At 45.7% G+C, this 14872-nt stretch overlaps 1 protein-coding gene and 1 pseudogene across 10 annotated transcripts in view; both read left to right on the forward strand.

The window, feature by feature from the left end:
• NRF1 (nuclear respiratory factor 1) overlaps positions 1 to 10853 on the forward strand; it is a 135886-nt gene extending 125033 nt beyond the window's left edge. For 9 of the 10 annotated variants that reach the window (XM_072784540.1, XM_072784549.1, XM_072784547.1 and 6 more), the window contains one exon: positions 8822 to 10853. In XM_072784540.1, the coding sequence (XP_072640641.1) occupies positions 8822 to 8985 (164 nt within the window). In that variant the 3' untranslated portion in view covers positions 8986 to 10853. The remainder of the gene's footprint in view (positions 1 to 8821) is intronic. The other variant, XM_072784546.1, reaches the window with a different exon arrangement.
• Positions 431 to 525, forward strand: LOC140609613 (small nucleolar RNA U13; annotated as a pseudogene).
• Positions 10854 to 14872: the final 4019 nt, after the last annotated feature.

Here is a 14872-nt window from a genome sequence, read left to right on the forward strand (position 1 = left end):
TTGCAGAAAACAAGGCCAAGCCCTGTAACATGAGCAAATGGTCACTTATATTAGAAGACAAGACCAGGCTTATGAGTAGATGGCATTATCTGCCACCCATATAATAACGATTTGAGAGGCTCAAAGACAAATGTCTGTCCAAAAGTATATTCCCCTGTCACTTATCATGCCTTAATCTTAAATCCCACTACTAGCAATAGATTAGGAATTTGAATCTTGAAAGGAATTGGGCTGAGCAAAACAGTTAGGAGTCCCCTCATTACTGCACCTATGAAATTTTAAAGTATAAATATCCTCTTAAGAAGTCATATTCTTTGGTAAATCCTTGCATTTGTGAGAAATTACAGTACATTTGGCATAATACCAAAAGATTGGGAAGCCAAGGTGTGAGTCATCAGAGCACTAGTTAGTCAAAACCAAGCACCTCCAAATCCTTTTGTAGTTCATAAGCATGATGATTGGGTGTTCCTGTGGTTGTACCTCCCTCAGACCTTGTTACAATATTGCCACCTTACCCATCTGACATGAAAAAAAAAATTAAGCACCTTCATACAAATGAAATACTCTGCAGCCACTCTTTTCATACTTGTAAGTAAAGATCCCCCAAAAAGCAAGGTGCAGAAGACTATGAATGGTATGCATTGTTCAAATGGGGAAAAGACACACATTACCAAATGCACAGTCTCAGTGAGACTACAGGCCAGCCACAAAACTGGCCATAGTAGTTAGCCTCTGGGAGGGAGACTGACTTTTTTCAACGCTATACCCTTTTTTGTACCTTTTTTTCCTATGCCCTCTGTGGGTTAGCTATTTTTTTAAGTAAGTCTCTGTTAAAATAAGGATTCTTCTGAAGCGGCGGGGAGCTTAAACAGCAGATGATCTACCTTGTGTGAAATGACGTCCCTGGTGAGATGAGCAGTCCCCTTTAAGAATGGATCCTGTGCAGGGGTCTCCTTGGAGAACTCTGAGTAGAAGCCTGGCCACACTGGGGGTCAGTGTCCCTGTGTGTCCTACCTGAAAAGGTCATGTGACTTGAAGGGAGGCCTTTGAAGGATGCTGGGTGAGAAGCACGTGAGCTGTATCAGAGCCAGCCTAGCCCAGACATCTGAATTTTCAGTGGCTGTCCTGATAACACATCATGTCATATGGAAGTTTTAGAAAATCCCTCTGGCTACAGTGGAGCAAGGGCTGAAGCAGGATGATTATGGAGGAAGATAAAATGTACTCATGGTGGGGCACCTGAGTGGATGTTAGTTGAATGTCCCCCTCTTGATATCAGCTCACCTCATGGTCTCAGGGTCGTGCTGGGCAGGGAGGCTGCTTAAGCTTCTCTCTCTCCCTCTGCTCCTCCCCACCACATGTGTTTGCTCTATTTCCCCCTTTATATATATAAAGAAAAAATACATGTTTTAAAAATGTAGTCCTAGCAAGAGAGGGTACGATTCTGTCCAGGGAGGCAGCAAAGAGAAGTGGCTGAATTCCAGGTTTATATTTGAAGGACGAGTTGACAGGATTTGCTGCTGTATCATATGTAAAGTCAAAGATGACTGCAAAGTTTGGGCCTGAGCACCTGGAGGGATATAATTGCCACTCATTGCACTGGGGAAAGACTGGGAGGAGTGTGTTTGATCATGTGGGCTCCAGTATGTGATTCCCAAGTGGGAGAGAAGCAGGGGCAGGTCTCATTATCTTTTACAGGGAAATGTGGTCCTGGAGCCAGCAGTCCCTCCTGAGATTTTAGTCTGACTGCTATTGGACAAGGAAATTCTGGTGCTGAGACCTGAGGCAGCTTTGGCCTCTTCCCAGTTTGGCCAACTTTGTAAAACTTACCTGGAAGCCTGAGGGGAGAGGTAGCAATGAGCACGAAGAGGGTAGTGCTCCACCTTCTAGGTCCCTGCCAGCATGTTGTTCAATGTTAAGAGCAGTTGGGTGCATGGCAAGACTCCCATGGGGGTCAGGAGCCTGGACACCTGACTTTTTTTTTTGCCACTGAGAGGGATTTATTCTTCCATGAAATAAAACGATAGCACTCTGTATTGAGAGCTGCAGTTCCATTCAAGATTTATGTCAAAATCTTTCTCTTCACTCAAAAACAAGACTCCAAGAAAAAAAAAATCGCTCAGGGAAAAAAATGGAAAGCCCTCCAAAATAATTTTGTTTACATTTGGAAATAAAGGCAGATGTTACCACTTTACACTGACAGGTGCCACACCATGGGCTCATCCACACAGGCTCCTCCTTACACAACACGTACCGCGCTATAGTGATTTGGCACCCAGAGCTCTCCCTTGAAGGCACAGAAAGGCGCTCAGGATTTCCTCTGCTGAAGAGACTCAAAGGCTTTAATTTCAAGAAGCCTATGTTAACGACAAGTGCACTCAGTCATCTTGGGGTGAAAACCACTCTGTCTTGTTCTGTGTTTACTTTTTTTAATAAACTTTTTACTTTTGAGTTTAAAGCAAAAGGGATTTACTAAACTGAGTGAATGCTAAGGTTTCTTATGGCTTTGAAATATTGGGGTTCTGGAGACTGGGGTACTAAATCTTCAGGACTTTATAAGTATGTGCCTTTAGGATAAGTCCCTGGTTCTCCCAAAGGAACTTGCCTATCATTTGTGAAAGGGAGGAACACCTGCCCAGCCTGCTTCTCTAGGGTCTTAGCAAAAATCAGATGATACACAGTGGATGTAAGAGGGCTTTGAGGGCAGCCCCGGTGGCTCAGCGGTTTAGCGCCGCCTTCAGCCCAGGGCCTGATCCTGGAGACCCAGGATTGAGTCCCACATCAGGCTCCCTGCATGGAGCCTGCTTCTTCCTCTCTGCCTGTGTCTCTGCCTCTCTCTCTCTCACTATGTCTCTCATGCATAAATAAAAGTCTTTAAAAAAAAAAAAGAGGGCTTTGAAAAGTGCTATACAAATGCCAAGAGACTTACTGCTAGGATTGAACAGGATCTCTCAGAAAAATAAAAGAGAACTTCCAACCTTTAAAGTAGAATGTGAAGGGCTTCCTGTTGCTTAATCGAAATGACCCAGAATACAAACTGAGATTAACATACACCTTCTAGATTAGGGCTAATCAGGGCTGGCTGAGCAGATGCAGGGACAATCCCAGCCTGATTACTGTACCTCAGCGTTTAATCATCTCTCTTCCAAGGGCAGCTACAGACTTAGTGCGCTGGTTTGCAGGCCTCTGGGCCCTCCTCCGCCCCTCCATGGACAGGAGGGCTGCTGGGTCAGAGCTGCTGAGACGATTTAATCTAATCCCGTGCCGAAATGGCTGTGTGTATGTGAGAGAGAGAGAGAGAGAGAGATTCTGAAATTCTCAAATCCCCACGGTAGGATGGTAATGTGGTGATTTAAGGTGGAGGTAGATTGAAACCACATGCAGAAAATAACGGCATTGGGATTTTGAGGCATTTGGAGTTATGAAATGGCTGTGTATGTGGAATTTTGCCCTCCGAAAAGCATTTCAGAGATGCAGTTGCTGTCACCATTCACTCTTGAGACAGCTTTGTGTCGGAGTCACTTCATCACCCAGTTGTGGAGGCCAAATTTATTCGTTCCCTGATCGTGAGGTGAAATAAGATGAAATCTTTAAAAGTGGTTTTCTTTGGATGAGTCCTGAACAGAGTAGTTTTTATGTGAGTATTGTCTGGATGGGGAGCTTCCACTCTAAAATGCCTCATCACCCTAAGACTGTGCCATTTCAGTCACCCTGTCTCCGGGAGGGGCACCTGTGCAACCTCAGAAGGCAGGTTTCATCCGTGAGTGCAGAAATCTTTTTGAGTCCCCACTGATTGCTGAGGACTCAAAGATGGACACTCTGTCCCTCCCTGGAGGAATTGATAGTCCTCCCAAAGACATGCAAACAGTGATGGTGGACATAACCACTGCCTCCATGGAGGCCAGTGCAAAGTGCTTGTGACCTCCAGAGAAGAGGAGCTAGGGCCAGGGAGGAGAGACTGCAGCTGACTGTGGAAGGAAGAATAGGAGCCCATTCAAGGCACAAGTCCAGGCCCATCATTGCAGGCAGAAGTCATAGTTGAATGCAGGTCATGGAGACTCAGTCAAGTTCACCAGATCAGAGTGTAAAACAGGTGGGGGTTCGTGGTCACTAGGCTAAACTGAACAACGTGGGATGAAATGAAGGGTTTAAATCCTGCAAGGTTTGGACCTAATATCCCTGGGTCACTGAAGAATTGTAAAAGGCAACAAGATCAGTTTGCATTCAGAGGATTGTTCTGGTTATAGCAGTGGCAGCCAATATATATTTCTGCAATTTGCCCCTTCCTCCATTTTACCCTGGAGCAAATCTCCCACAATACTAAAACTTTTAACAACAGTGTTGGTGTGGATCCACATAATAGGGAAATGAAAACATACCATAAACCAGAGATGTAACTATGACAATTCCTTCAGTCTCCACCCACACCCATCCCCTGCCCCCTGTCTCAGGGTGGTTGTTCACAGTGAGGAAGTTTCTCTGCTCACAGTGGTCCCTGTTTTTATAAAGTATGCAACTTATTCCCTTAAGTTTGGAGCTTTGGGAACTGAATCAAGCTCAGAAGCAAAAGTAAAGAAGTGAGACTGATCTTTGCTTCTAGTTTTAGTTGCTCTGTGCCAGCACGTGGCTTCTTTGCAGGATGACATATGTGCCCTACTTTTGCCAGTGGGCAAAACAAAAAACACAAAAAAGTGTATTACTTTGTTAATTTTACCTCGTCCCTTGTGACCAGTAGAGAGGATGAAAGTGATGATGATCATGAATACACTGGGGTGATGGAAGCAGTCGTATGGTCTTCATATATACTCGGGAGTCTAGAGGCCAGGGAGTAGGGGCCCAGCTGCACATTGCCAAGGCCAGTAATAGACTCCTGTGGCCTCTTGCTCTTCTGGCACATCTTGTACCTCACACTGTGGGAAACAGAACATGAACTAGAGCCAAGCCTGGCCTTGAAGTAACCCTCTGTCAGACAGGAAGGCCTATCCACACGCATTTTTACCGGCCATGCCAGTGCTGAGAATCTAGCAGAGGCAACTCTCAGCATTGATGGGGGTTGGAATATGGCCAGCTTCCAAGAGGACGTCCAACTGAACCCAGTTTTTTTTTTTAATTTCATGTCCATTATATTTGTTTTTGAATTTCATTTTTGTTTTATTTATTTGCCAGTTTTTAGAGGGGAAGGAGTGGGGAGTATGGAACTTCCCAGTAGTGAACAGTGTGAGCAAAGGCCCAGAGGAAGGCATGTGACCACTGTGTTGGGAGATGAGAGGAGCCAGGGTGGTGTCCTGAGCACAGAATACCTGTGGTGAGGGAGGGAGGTGAGACTACAGAGCTAGACCAGAGAAGAGCATAAGATGTCTTGAATACAACATCAAACAGGAACTTTATATATATATATATAGGTTTTGAGAACTTCTTTAACGTGGAATTTGAAAAGCTTGAGATGGAGGATTTGATGTGGTATAGAAAGATCTCTCAGGTGACAGGGAGGAATGAGCTGAAAGAGGCTTGGTTAGAGACATTTAAGAGCTATATGCAAAGTCTAGATGAGGGAAATGGAACCCAGGTGCCCAAAACACCTTTTTTTTTTTTTTTTTTTTTTTAATTATTTTAGGTGCCTGGCTGGCTCAGTTGGTTAAATGTCTGCCTTCGGCTCAGGTCATGATCCCAGTATCCTGGGATCAAGCCCCACATTGGGCTCCCTGCTTGATGGGAAGCCTGCTTCTCTCTCTCCCTCTGCTTGTGCTGTCAAATGAATAAATAAAATCATTTTTAAAAAAAATAAATAAAATTTTTATTTTCAACAAAATGATATATGGCTTTAAATGTCAAAAAGGACTAAAAGGACTTTTTTTTTAAAAAAAGACTATACCCTAGAGGCAGCACTTCATGCTCTTTCTGGTGTATATCTTTACTGCTCTAAAAGTCTTAAGTCATTATTTCTTGAGCTGAAGCAGTTTTGCAATTTCTTCATAACCCACAATGTATGTTTATATTATTATAACTACATTAAAACTGTTCATTCCAGGGGCACCTGGGTGGCTCAGTGGGTTAAGCATCTGTTTTCAGCTCAGGTCATGATGCTGAGGCCCTGGGATCATGCTCTTTGTCGAGCTCCCTGCGCAGCAAGAAGTCTGCTTCTCTCTCCCTCTCCCTGTGTACTCTCTCTCTCTCAAATAAATAAAATCTTTAAAAAAAAACCTGTCCACTCCTAAGGTAAGTATATTACTATGGTTACTACTTGCTTTTTCCCTTCTATTTTTTGGTAGTAATGACCAGTTCTGCCCATTTCTGGAAAACCCCTCAGAAACCATGCCCATGTTGTCCTGCCAGTCTTTCCTCTCTGTGCTCTCAGACCTGCTGCCCAGCTCTGGCTCAGGGCCCCTCAGCCTGCCCCAGAGCTCTTCATAATGTGTTCTCTGTCCCCTTGATCCCATGGGCACTTTTTAGTTTTCTCTCTCATTGCTGTGGAGCACATCCTTCAGAACTTCGTGAGAAAGCATGCATGGGTAGCCAACTTTTCGACCCCTTACAGTTCTGAAGATGCCTTTCTTCTGCCTTCACACTCAGTTGATAGGGGTATCATTTAATGGGCTAGAAACAGTTCTAGCCGGAAAGCACTTTCTCTCAGACACATGAAGGCATTTGCTCCTTCATCTCCTAGCTTCCAGGCTTGCTTTTGGGAAGTCCCACAATATTCTGATTCCCAGTTCTTTGTATATGACTTTTCTTTTTTTTTTTTTTTTTTTAATTTTTATTTATTTATGATAGTCACAGAGAGAGAGAGAGAGAGGCAGAGACACAGGCAGAGGGAGAAGCAGGCTCCATGCACTGGGAGCCCGACGTGGGATTCGATCCCGGGTCTCCAGGACCGCGCCCTGGGCCAAAGGCAGGCGCTAAACCGCTGCGCCACCCAGGGATCCCTGTATATGACTTTTCTTTCTTTCTGGAAGCTTTCAGGATCATTGCTTTATCTCCGGTGTTCTAAAATGTTGCAAAGATGTGCATTAGTACCTCAATCTTTTGTTATCTTGTCTGCTGGGCATCTAATCGGCCTTTTCAATGTGAAACTCGTATTTTTCAGTTCTAGAAATTTATTTACAATGTGTCTGATAATTTCCTACCTTCTGTTTTTTTGTTTTTTGTTTTTTTTTTTTAACTGTCTCTGGAATTCCATCTTATCAGAGGCTGGACCCCTTCAGTTTCATATTTTCTCTCCTTTCCATCTTTTAATCTTTTCTACTCTCTGAGAAGTTTCCTTGACTTTATCTTCTGCTTTCTTTGGAAAATATTTCATCTCTTAGATTTTTTTTATTTTAAAACTTTTTCTCATATTTCTTTATAAGAAAAGCATCCGATTTTTATGATATAAATATCTTCTCTGAAAAAAAAAGAAAAATAAATAAAAATAAATAAATATCTTCTCTGAGAATATTTGAGTTCGGAGGCTTTGCTTTCTTCTCTCCCCCCATTGTCTTCAACCTTGTATTCCCGAAGAGTGAGAGCGAGTTGTCAGGGAGTGTGCAGGGCAGAGTAGATGGTCTGTAGGCCCCGGGGTAAGTGCCAGCACAGCAGGCCAGAGTTTTCAGTGTCTTCCCCCCACCTCCCCACTCAGCAGGTATCCCTGTGGTCATTCCCTGGCCTCTTCAGGTCACCTTCTCAATAGAGCTCAATGGAGTTCTTCAGTAGGACAACTTCAGATGTCCTGTCAGTAAAGGTCAGGGTGTCTGGGTGTTGGGATGGGTGAGAGCTGCTGGTCCAGGAAATTCCTTTTTACCAATTCCTGTTTTCTTTCATCTCTTTCTACAGTAGTGAGGCCTATATATCCTGTGCCCTCCGTGAACACAGGACTTGCTGCTTTTAGTTCTCTGATAAGTCAGAACCACTTTACATTTGCTTTTCATTTTCCATAGCAAATTGGCACCCCTCACTTATATCCTTCCCCTGCACCTCATTATAATTTTAGTTTCAAGAGGAAGAGGAGCTTCCTCTTATGCATTTCTTCTATCTCATTTAACTGGAAATCCTTTTTTTATTTTTTAACATGTCATATAAAGCTATCAACTTTTCTTTCTTAGGAAGGACTGCCCTTTTCTGAGATGATGTGCTTCCTCCTTTCTTTGTGCTAAACCACCCTTTCTACTCTGAAAGTGATATTAGGAGACAGTTGGGTCTTTTTAAGTTGACCCCAAAATATATTTTTAAATTTTACTGGTCTGTGGATCTAAAATCAAGAAAACAATACCCTAGCCTTTTTTTTTTTTTTTTTTTTTTTTTGAGAGTTGGGGGAGGAGAGGAAGAATCTTAAGCAGGCTCCATATGCGCCTGACCTGAGGCTCGATCTCAGAACTCTGAGATCATGACCTGAGCCAAATTCAAGAGTTAAATAATTGACCAGGCCACCCAGGAGCTGAGAGAAACTTGAGCATAGGCAGGCAGACAATTGAAGTCAGTAGCAGAACATCAAAGAAGATTAATGGCAGCCTTCCCCAGTGGGAGGAGGCAGTCAGAAGGGTTGAGCTGGGGAGGAGGGTTCACACCTGACCAGCCTTCCTTCCTAAAATTAGAGGTAGGCAGGCTCATCTGGCAAGTTGGGGAGGCCCTGCCCTGGGGCACGTTTCCATGGTTTCTTGAAAGTTTCTTTCCTGAAGGTCTGTTTTAAAGAATGAAACTAGGTGAGAAGAGGGATGTATTTGTGCCTGGACAGTCGGTGTGCGATTACACGAGGCTGACAGTGGCATCCTGAAGGGCTGGGGCTGGGCACCCTGTCCAGCTGGCATCTGGGAAGCTGAGTCCAATGGTGTCCCCTTTGTCTCTGCAGGACTGGTCCAGATCCCTGTGAGCATGTACCAGACTGTGGTGACCAGCCTCGCCCAGGGCAACGGGCCCGTGCAGGTGGCCATGGCTCCTGTGACCACCCGGATATCGGACAGCACAGTTACCATGGACGGCCAGGCTGTGGAGGTGGTGACGTTGGAACAGTGACATGCAGCCATACCACCGCATTGTTTTCTAGTCTACTTCAAAATTTTTTACACGTTTGCAGAGGTGCAATCAAATGGAATTAAGTCTCTCGACTTTGGAAGAAAAGTTTTGTTAACCTTTTTTTTAAAAAGGAAGAAAGGCAGTGGGTTTTGGAATTGCATTTTTTAAAGCACCACTCTTGATTTTCTGGGATTGGTGGAATAAGATACCATGTTGTCAATTTCACTGTCCCGAAAAAGCCAAATTATGGCAGGACTTCTTTCTGCAGAAACATGTGTGTATACTTACGTGTGTGTATGTGTGAGTGTGAATATATGTATATGTGTACATATGGATATACACATTTACATATATATAAAGTATATATATATGTATGTATGTATGTGTGTATATATATATATATATATATATATATGAAACCCGCATGGAATTATCTGTATGAAATCAAGGTGAGCTGTGGAAAAAAATAATTCACCCAGTTTAGTGGGTGTAGGGTACGTGGCCAGACACAGTCACCCGGTTTTTGTTCATACCAGGGTCATGCGTTGAGCTACTGACAAACTCAGGCGGAGGTGACCATGCCCTTCACCAAAGCTGCCTCCCAGTGGCCACCCAGAGCTCTCCCTGCTGGACTCACCTGAGGAAGGAGGTTCCAGAATGGGGCAGGGTCCAGAAGTTGTGTTTGCAAGGTCCAAGGGCCTCGCGGTCTGGCAGCTGAGAGCTCCTCGGGCTGGCCCAGGTGCTGACCTTACCATAGGCAGGTGAATGTCCTTAAAGCCCCCGGCAGGAACAAGAGGGTTTTCCTCAGCCTCCCATCTCTTCCCCTTCCCAGGAAGCCTTCTTGATATCACGACTCTTAAGAGGTTGCTTTGGTTTTAAGGTCAGTCCTGAATTGGTCATGTATATGAACTGAAGGTAACAGAAGTATTAAGGGTTTGAGGAGCACGTGCGTGTTAAGTGTGCTTGTGGGCGTGTGCTTGGAGGGGAGAGAGTGGGAGGGGGAGGGGAGGGGCGGGAAGGGGAAAGGAAGGAGGGAGAGAAAGATCTTCAAAGACCAGGGCACACCAATGGGAGCAATTTTTTTCCTTTCCAGTAACTTTCTGTAGCTTCACAGAGGAGACTGGAACTGACAGGAGCGCCTGGCTTGAGGAAGGTTGCTCTTCATCCTGCGGGGGGCTTTGGAAGAGAAAGGGACCTGGGTGTTTCCGGCACCCCTGGAGCAGGCCCTGTTTCAGAAGGGACACGGCAGTCTTCCCAGGTTGCAGCCTGTGCGCCGGGCCCCACGGCTTCCTCCTCACGGGCGTTGACTGGTCTGGGTGTTCTCTGTGAAATCCTGTGATTTCTCAGCTGCAAGCCCTGAGTCTCCAGTGGCTAAATTCACCTGACTTCTCGACAGGCCAAATCTCTGCTCCTTGAGTACAGGGACAACTCTTCCTCCCTCCTCCCGGGCCCCCACGTGTGATAGTGTATTTAATGTGTTTTTTTTTTATGCGACATTAAAAGATCCTTCACGTCTTGCTCAGCCTTTGAGAAAAGTTTCAAATTCTTGTATTTGCTTGTTTTATATAAAACTATCTAATGTTCTTTGTATGTTTTTTTCTGTACGTAATAGGGGGAGGGAAGGGAAATTTACATATAAACAGTCCTAGTTCTACAACTTGTTATTTTTTTAATTATTATTTTTTATCGTCATTGTGAAGCTGTTCAGGGGCTTTAAAGTCCGTGTTCCTTTGTGGTGAAATAACCTCCTAATAGTTTGAGAAGTTGCCAAGAAGAAGAGAAGCAAAACCCAAGTAGCAGAGCATGGATTCTGTGTTGTTTTCCATTCTGTCTATTACTGCCTCATTCAATAAATAGTTTAAAATGTGGCAACAGGAAGTGGAACTGTTCATCTCTATAGGAGCACTTGGCCCCTTGGAACTCTTTTGGGGTGGCTTGTTCTGCTTTGTGAAAGGTGCTCGTCCTCAAGCTTGGTGGTCTTTGGCACTCCGTGATGCTCTGGAACCCAGTGAGGATAGTGAGCGGAAGGACTGGGTCAGGGCCTCCTGGCCAGCACCCGCCTCCAGAGCAGTTCCATTGAATTAGTTTTATAAACTGTCCTGGCAGTGCAGGGGCAGGTGAGGGGCTGGAATTTAATTTGAAAATTTCTAAAGATGGTTTGGAAACTCTACTCTGGAGTTCTTTCTTCAGGTGTTGCATTCCACATTAAAAATCAGGATGGGTGATGGTGCCTGCCCATCAGGGTTCCTTCCATGTGAATATTGTTCGATACTGCAGTGGATTATCCTTGACACAGAGGCCTCAAGCCAGTAACTGTTTCCTTAAGTCCTCGCTTCTTGGCTCATTGCTTTCATGTGGCAGCTGCCATCTTTCCAGCTGCACGCCCTGTCACACCACCGGCTGTGGGCCCTTCATAACGCCCCCCCATAACCTTGCACCTCCGTGTTTGTGCCCACTCTGTGCCTTGGCCTAGAATGATTCCCTCCACTACCTTCTTTGTTATTGGATGCTTCCTGGGTCAGTTTCCTGGTGATAATGGTTAAAATAGTGGAATAAAGAAGACCAGAGGGAGGGTGGCTCAGCGGTTTAGCACCTGCCTTTGGGCCAAGGCGCAATCCTGGAGACCTGGGATCGAGTCCCATGTCGGGCTCCCTGCTTGGAGCCTGCTTCTCCCTCTGCCTATGTCTCTGCCTCTGTGTCTATGATGAATAAATAAAATCTTTAAAAAAAAAAAAAAAGACCAGAGGGGTTTTCCTTGATGACTGACAGTGGCTCAATAAAGCTAGTGCCAGCTCTCCCCCTTCTTGAACAAATAGCATACTCTTGCCTATTTTCACTAGAGGGTGAATGGAAAAAGAGGACTGATTACAGCCATATCAACTGAACTTCACTGCCATTGGCCACCTAGGAGCATCTGGGTTATCTGGAGTACTTCCTTATGGGGCCAGCCTCTCTCTGGAGGTGACTTTCTATACAGTATATTCTCTTGGCCTGGCAAGCCCCAGGTGCTGCCTTTTGAGCAAGCATGTTGAAAACTTTCTTTGGTGGGGCTCATGGAGACTTGCTTCTGTTACTGCCCGAGTCAGCAGCAGCAGCTGCTGCAGGGACCAGGTAGGTAAAATCGCCAAGTGCAGTGGAAGTAGCTCGGGTGGGAGAAGAAGGGAAGCATAGGGGCAGGGTAGAGAGAATCTTCTAAAGGGAGCAGCCTCTCCTGAGTGTGCACAGATTACCAGCAAGTAGGAGGAATATGGGCCCTAGAGCCCCATCTCCGTAACTTTTCAGAGAAGATGGGGAGTTCAGATTTGTGAACATATCTCCTGATTTCAACAACAAATCAAAAATCCTAAAAAACAAAACAAAACAAAAAACAAAAAAACCCTTTACACACCCTGCAGGGGCTTTAAAAAAAAAAAACATCTGTATACCAGATCTGGCTCATGCGTCAGTTTTGATTAACTTGGTGTGATAGCCTGCCATGTGTCAGACACATACAGCCCGGCAGGTGCCCATGGGCAGCAAGATGAGACATTCGTATGAGCAGATCATTGCAGCCCAGGGTGATAAGGTGCCATCTGGATGGAGGGATGTAGCAGAACAAGTTCTGTTATCTCCTTTTATCTCCTTAAGGATCCTCTGCATTAAGTAGTTTATCATCCAGGCCGCAGACAAAGATCCGGTGCTCACAGAAACTGAGACTGGGCCAGGAATTCTTGGCTCTGAGTCCTACATTTGAGAAGTCACTGGCGATGCTGGTGACCGCTGGAGTTGTCTAAACTCAGATGAGTGAGCTGAGGAGAACCAGAAGGGCAGGGAAGAGAAGGGCTGCGCACCCTAAAAGCTCAGGCTGCCAGTGTGCCGTGGGCCTCATGCAGACCCAAGCCGGGCTCATCTGCAGCCACTTTGCACATGGGAAAGAGCCTACTCGCCTTCCTCCCTACCTGCAGCTCGTCCCCACTCCTCCACAATGCTCCGCAGCCTCAGCTTGGAGTGTGGCTAGGTTGTACCCAATGCTGTGGGTCCCTTTGGTGTCACCACACAACTGAAGCTTAATTAGTTGGAGCAGAGGCTACATGGGGTGAGGGAGAAGAGCCCGCATTTCCCCCTCCCACCGCCCCCCCCAGTGGGCTCTGGGTCAGGTCCTCAGGCCAGCGCAGCCTGTGGCAGCAGCAGGGCGCATACTCAGATGCCAGAGCCAAGGACACCGTCCGTGCACTCCCACCTTAGCCTCTGCTCGTTGCTCCAGGTTGGCAGCTCTCAGAGAAGATCCACTCGGGGCCGTGGAGGCAGCACCGAGGGAGAGCTATGACTTACGGATTCTGGAATAGCAGGACAGGGTGGGTTTTCCCACTGCCATTCCAGTCCCCAACTCGCTCTGATTTTGAGGTTCTCTTTCCTGAAAACCACTAGGCGGTTAGCAAACATTAATTGACTGCTGGTGTCTTGGGAGTGTATTTCTACAAAGACTGAGGGCGGGAGGGGAAAAGAACAGGGATAATGCCCATGTGCAGAGGGGGAGCCAGGCTTAACCCAGGGCGACCTCGGGAGGCAAGGACAAGCCTGTGTCCCAAGCCCGTGTCTCCAGCCCCGTCCAGAGGCTTTCCTAGTTCCTGTTGAGAACTACGACTTGTCTACAATGAAGAGTATTTATATGGTATCAAAATAGTTCCAACCTATATAGCCCTTACAACGTGGCTTGTTTTGTTCTCGAGATTTACCTATAGATTATCTTAATCTTTACAAAGTACTGTTGTTATCCCCACTTCACAGATGAGCAAGCAGACACAAAGAGGTTAAAGTCGCTTATTTAATATTTGGGAGAAAAGTCTAGGAACTATCTCCCCAAATTTAATGCACTTGAAATTAAAATTGTTGGTGCAGGGCAGCCGGGTGGCTCAGCGGTTTAGCGTCGCCTTCGGCCCAGGGCATGAGCCTGGAGACCCAGGATCGAGTCCCATGTCGGGCTCCCTGCGTGGAGCCTGCTTCTCCCTCTGCCTGTGTCTCTGCCTCTCTCTCTCTCTCTCTCTCTGTGTCTCTCATGAATAAATAAATAAAATCTTTAAAAATAATAAATAAATAAATTAATAAAATAATAAAATTGTTGATGCAACTTAAATTAGTTGGGTCTCAACTCCAATTTCTTCTGAATTTATCCTTCAAATACTAGTGTTAGAACTAGCAGTAATTAGGGGCGCCTGGGTGGCTCAGACGGTTAAGTGTCTGCCTTCGGCTCAGGTCATGATCCCAGGGTCCTGGGATTGGGTCCTGCATCAGGGCTCCCCCTCTGGTGTGCTCACTCTCACTTGTTCTTTCTTTCCCTGTCAAGTAAGTAAAATCTTAAAAAAAAAAAAAAAAACTAGCAGTAATTAAAAACTGCTCTGCACAAGACACTATGCAAAATGCTGTCCACCTTTATTTCTAACCTTCTCCACAACCCTATATGGAGGTTAGATTCCAGTTTATAGGTGCAGGAACTGAAACTTGGCAACTTCACAAGGTAAATGTGCAACTAGCAAATGGAGGGCTGGGGTCAAACTGATATGTCTGTCTCTAGAAGTTCTGTTCTTTGTGCCAACCATTCAGAGGGCTGGTGTTGAAATACAAGCTGTACATCTGGATTCTCATCTTTAAAGAAATCTCCAGGGCAGCCCGGGTGGCTCAGCGGTTTAGCGCAGCCTTTGGCCCGGGGCCGGATCCTAGAGTCCCAGGATCGAGTCCCACGTCGGGCTCCCGGGGCATGGAGCCTGCTTCTCCCTCTGCCTGTGTCTCTGCCTCTCTCTCCTCTCTGTGTATTCTCATGAATAAATAAATAAAATCTTTTAAATAAAAAAATAAGGAAATCCCCAGGTGAGTCCTGAGCTTAGCCCACGGGCAGCCTCAGCCATCAGGG

The sequence above is a fragment of the Canis lupus genome, chromosome 18 (assembly GCF_048164855.1).
Source record: "Canis lupus baileyi chromosome 18, mCanLup2.hap1, whole genome shotgun sequence".
NCBI lineage: Eukaryota > Metazoa > Chordata > Mammalia > Carnivora > Canidae > Canis > Canis lupus.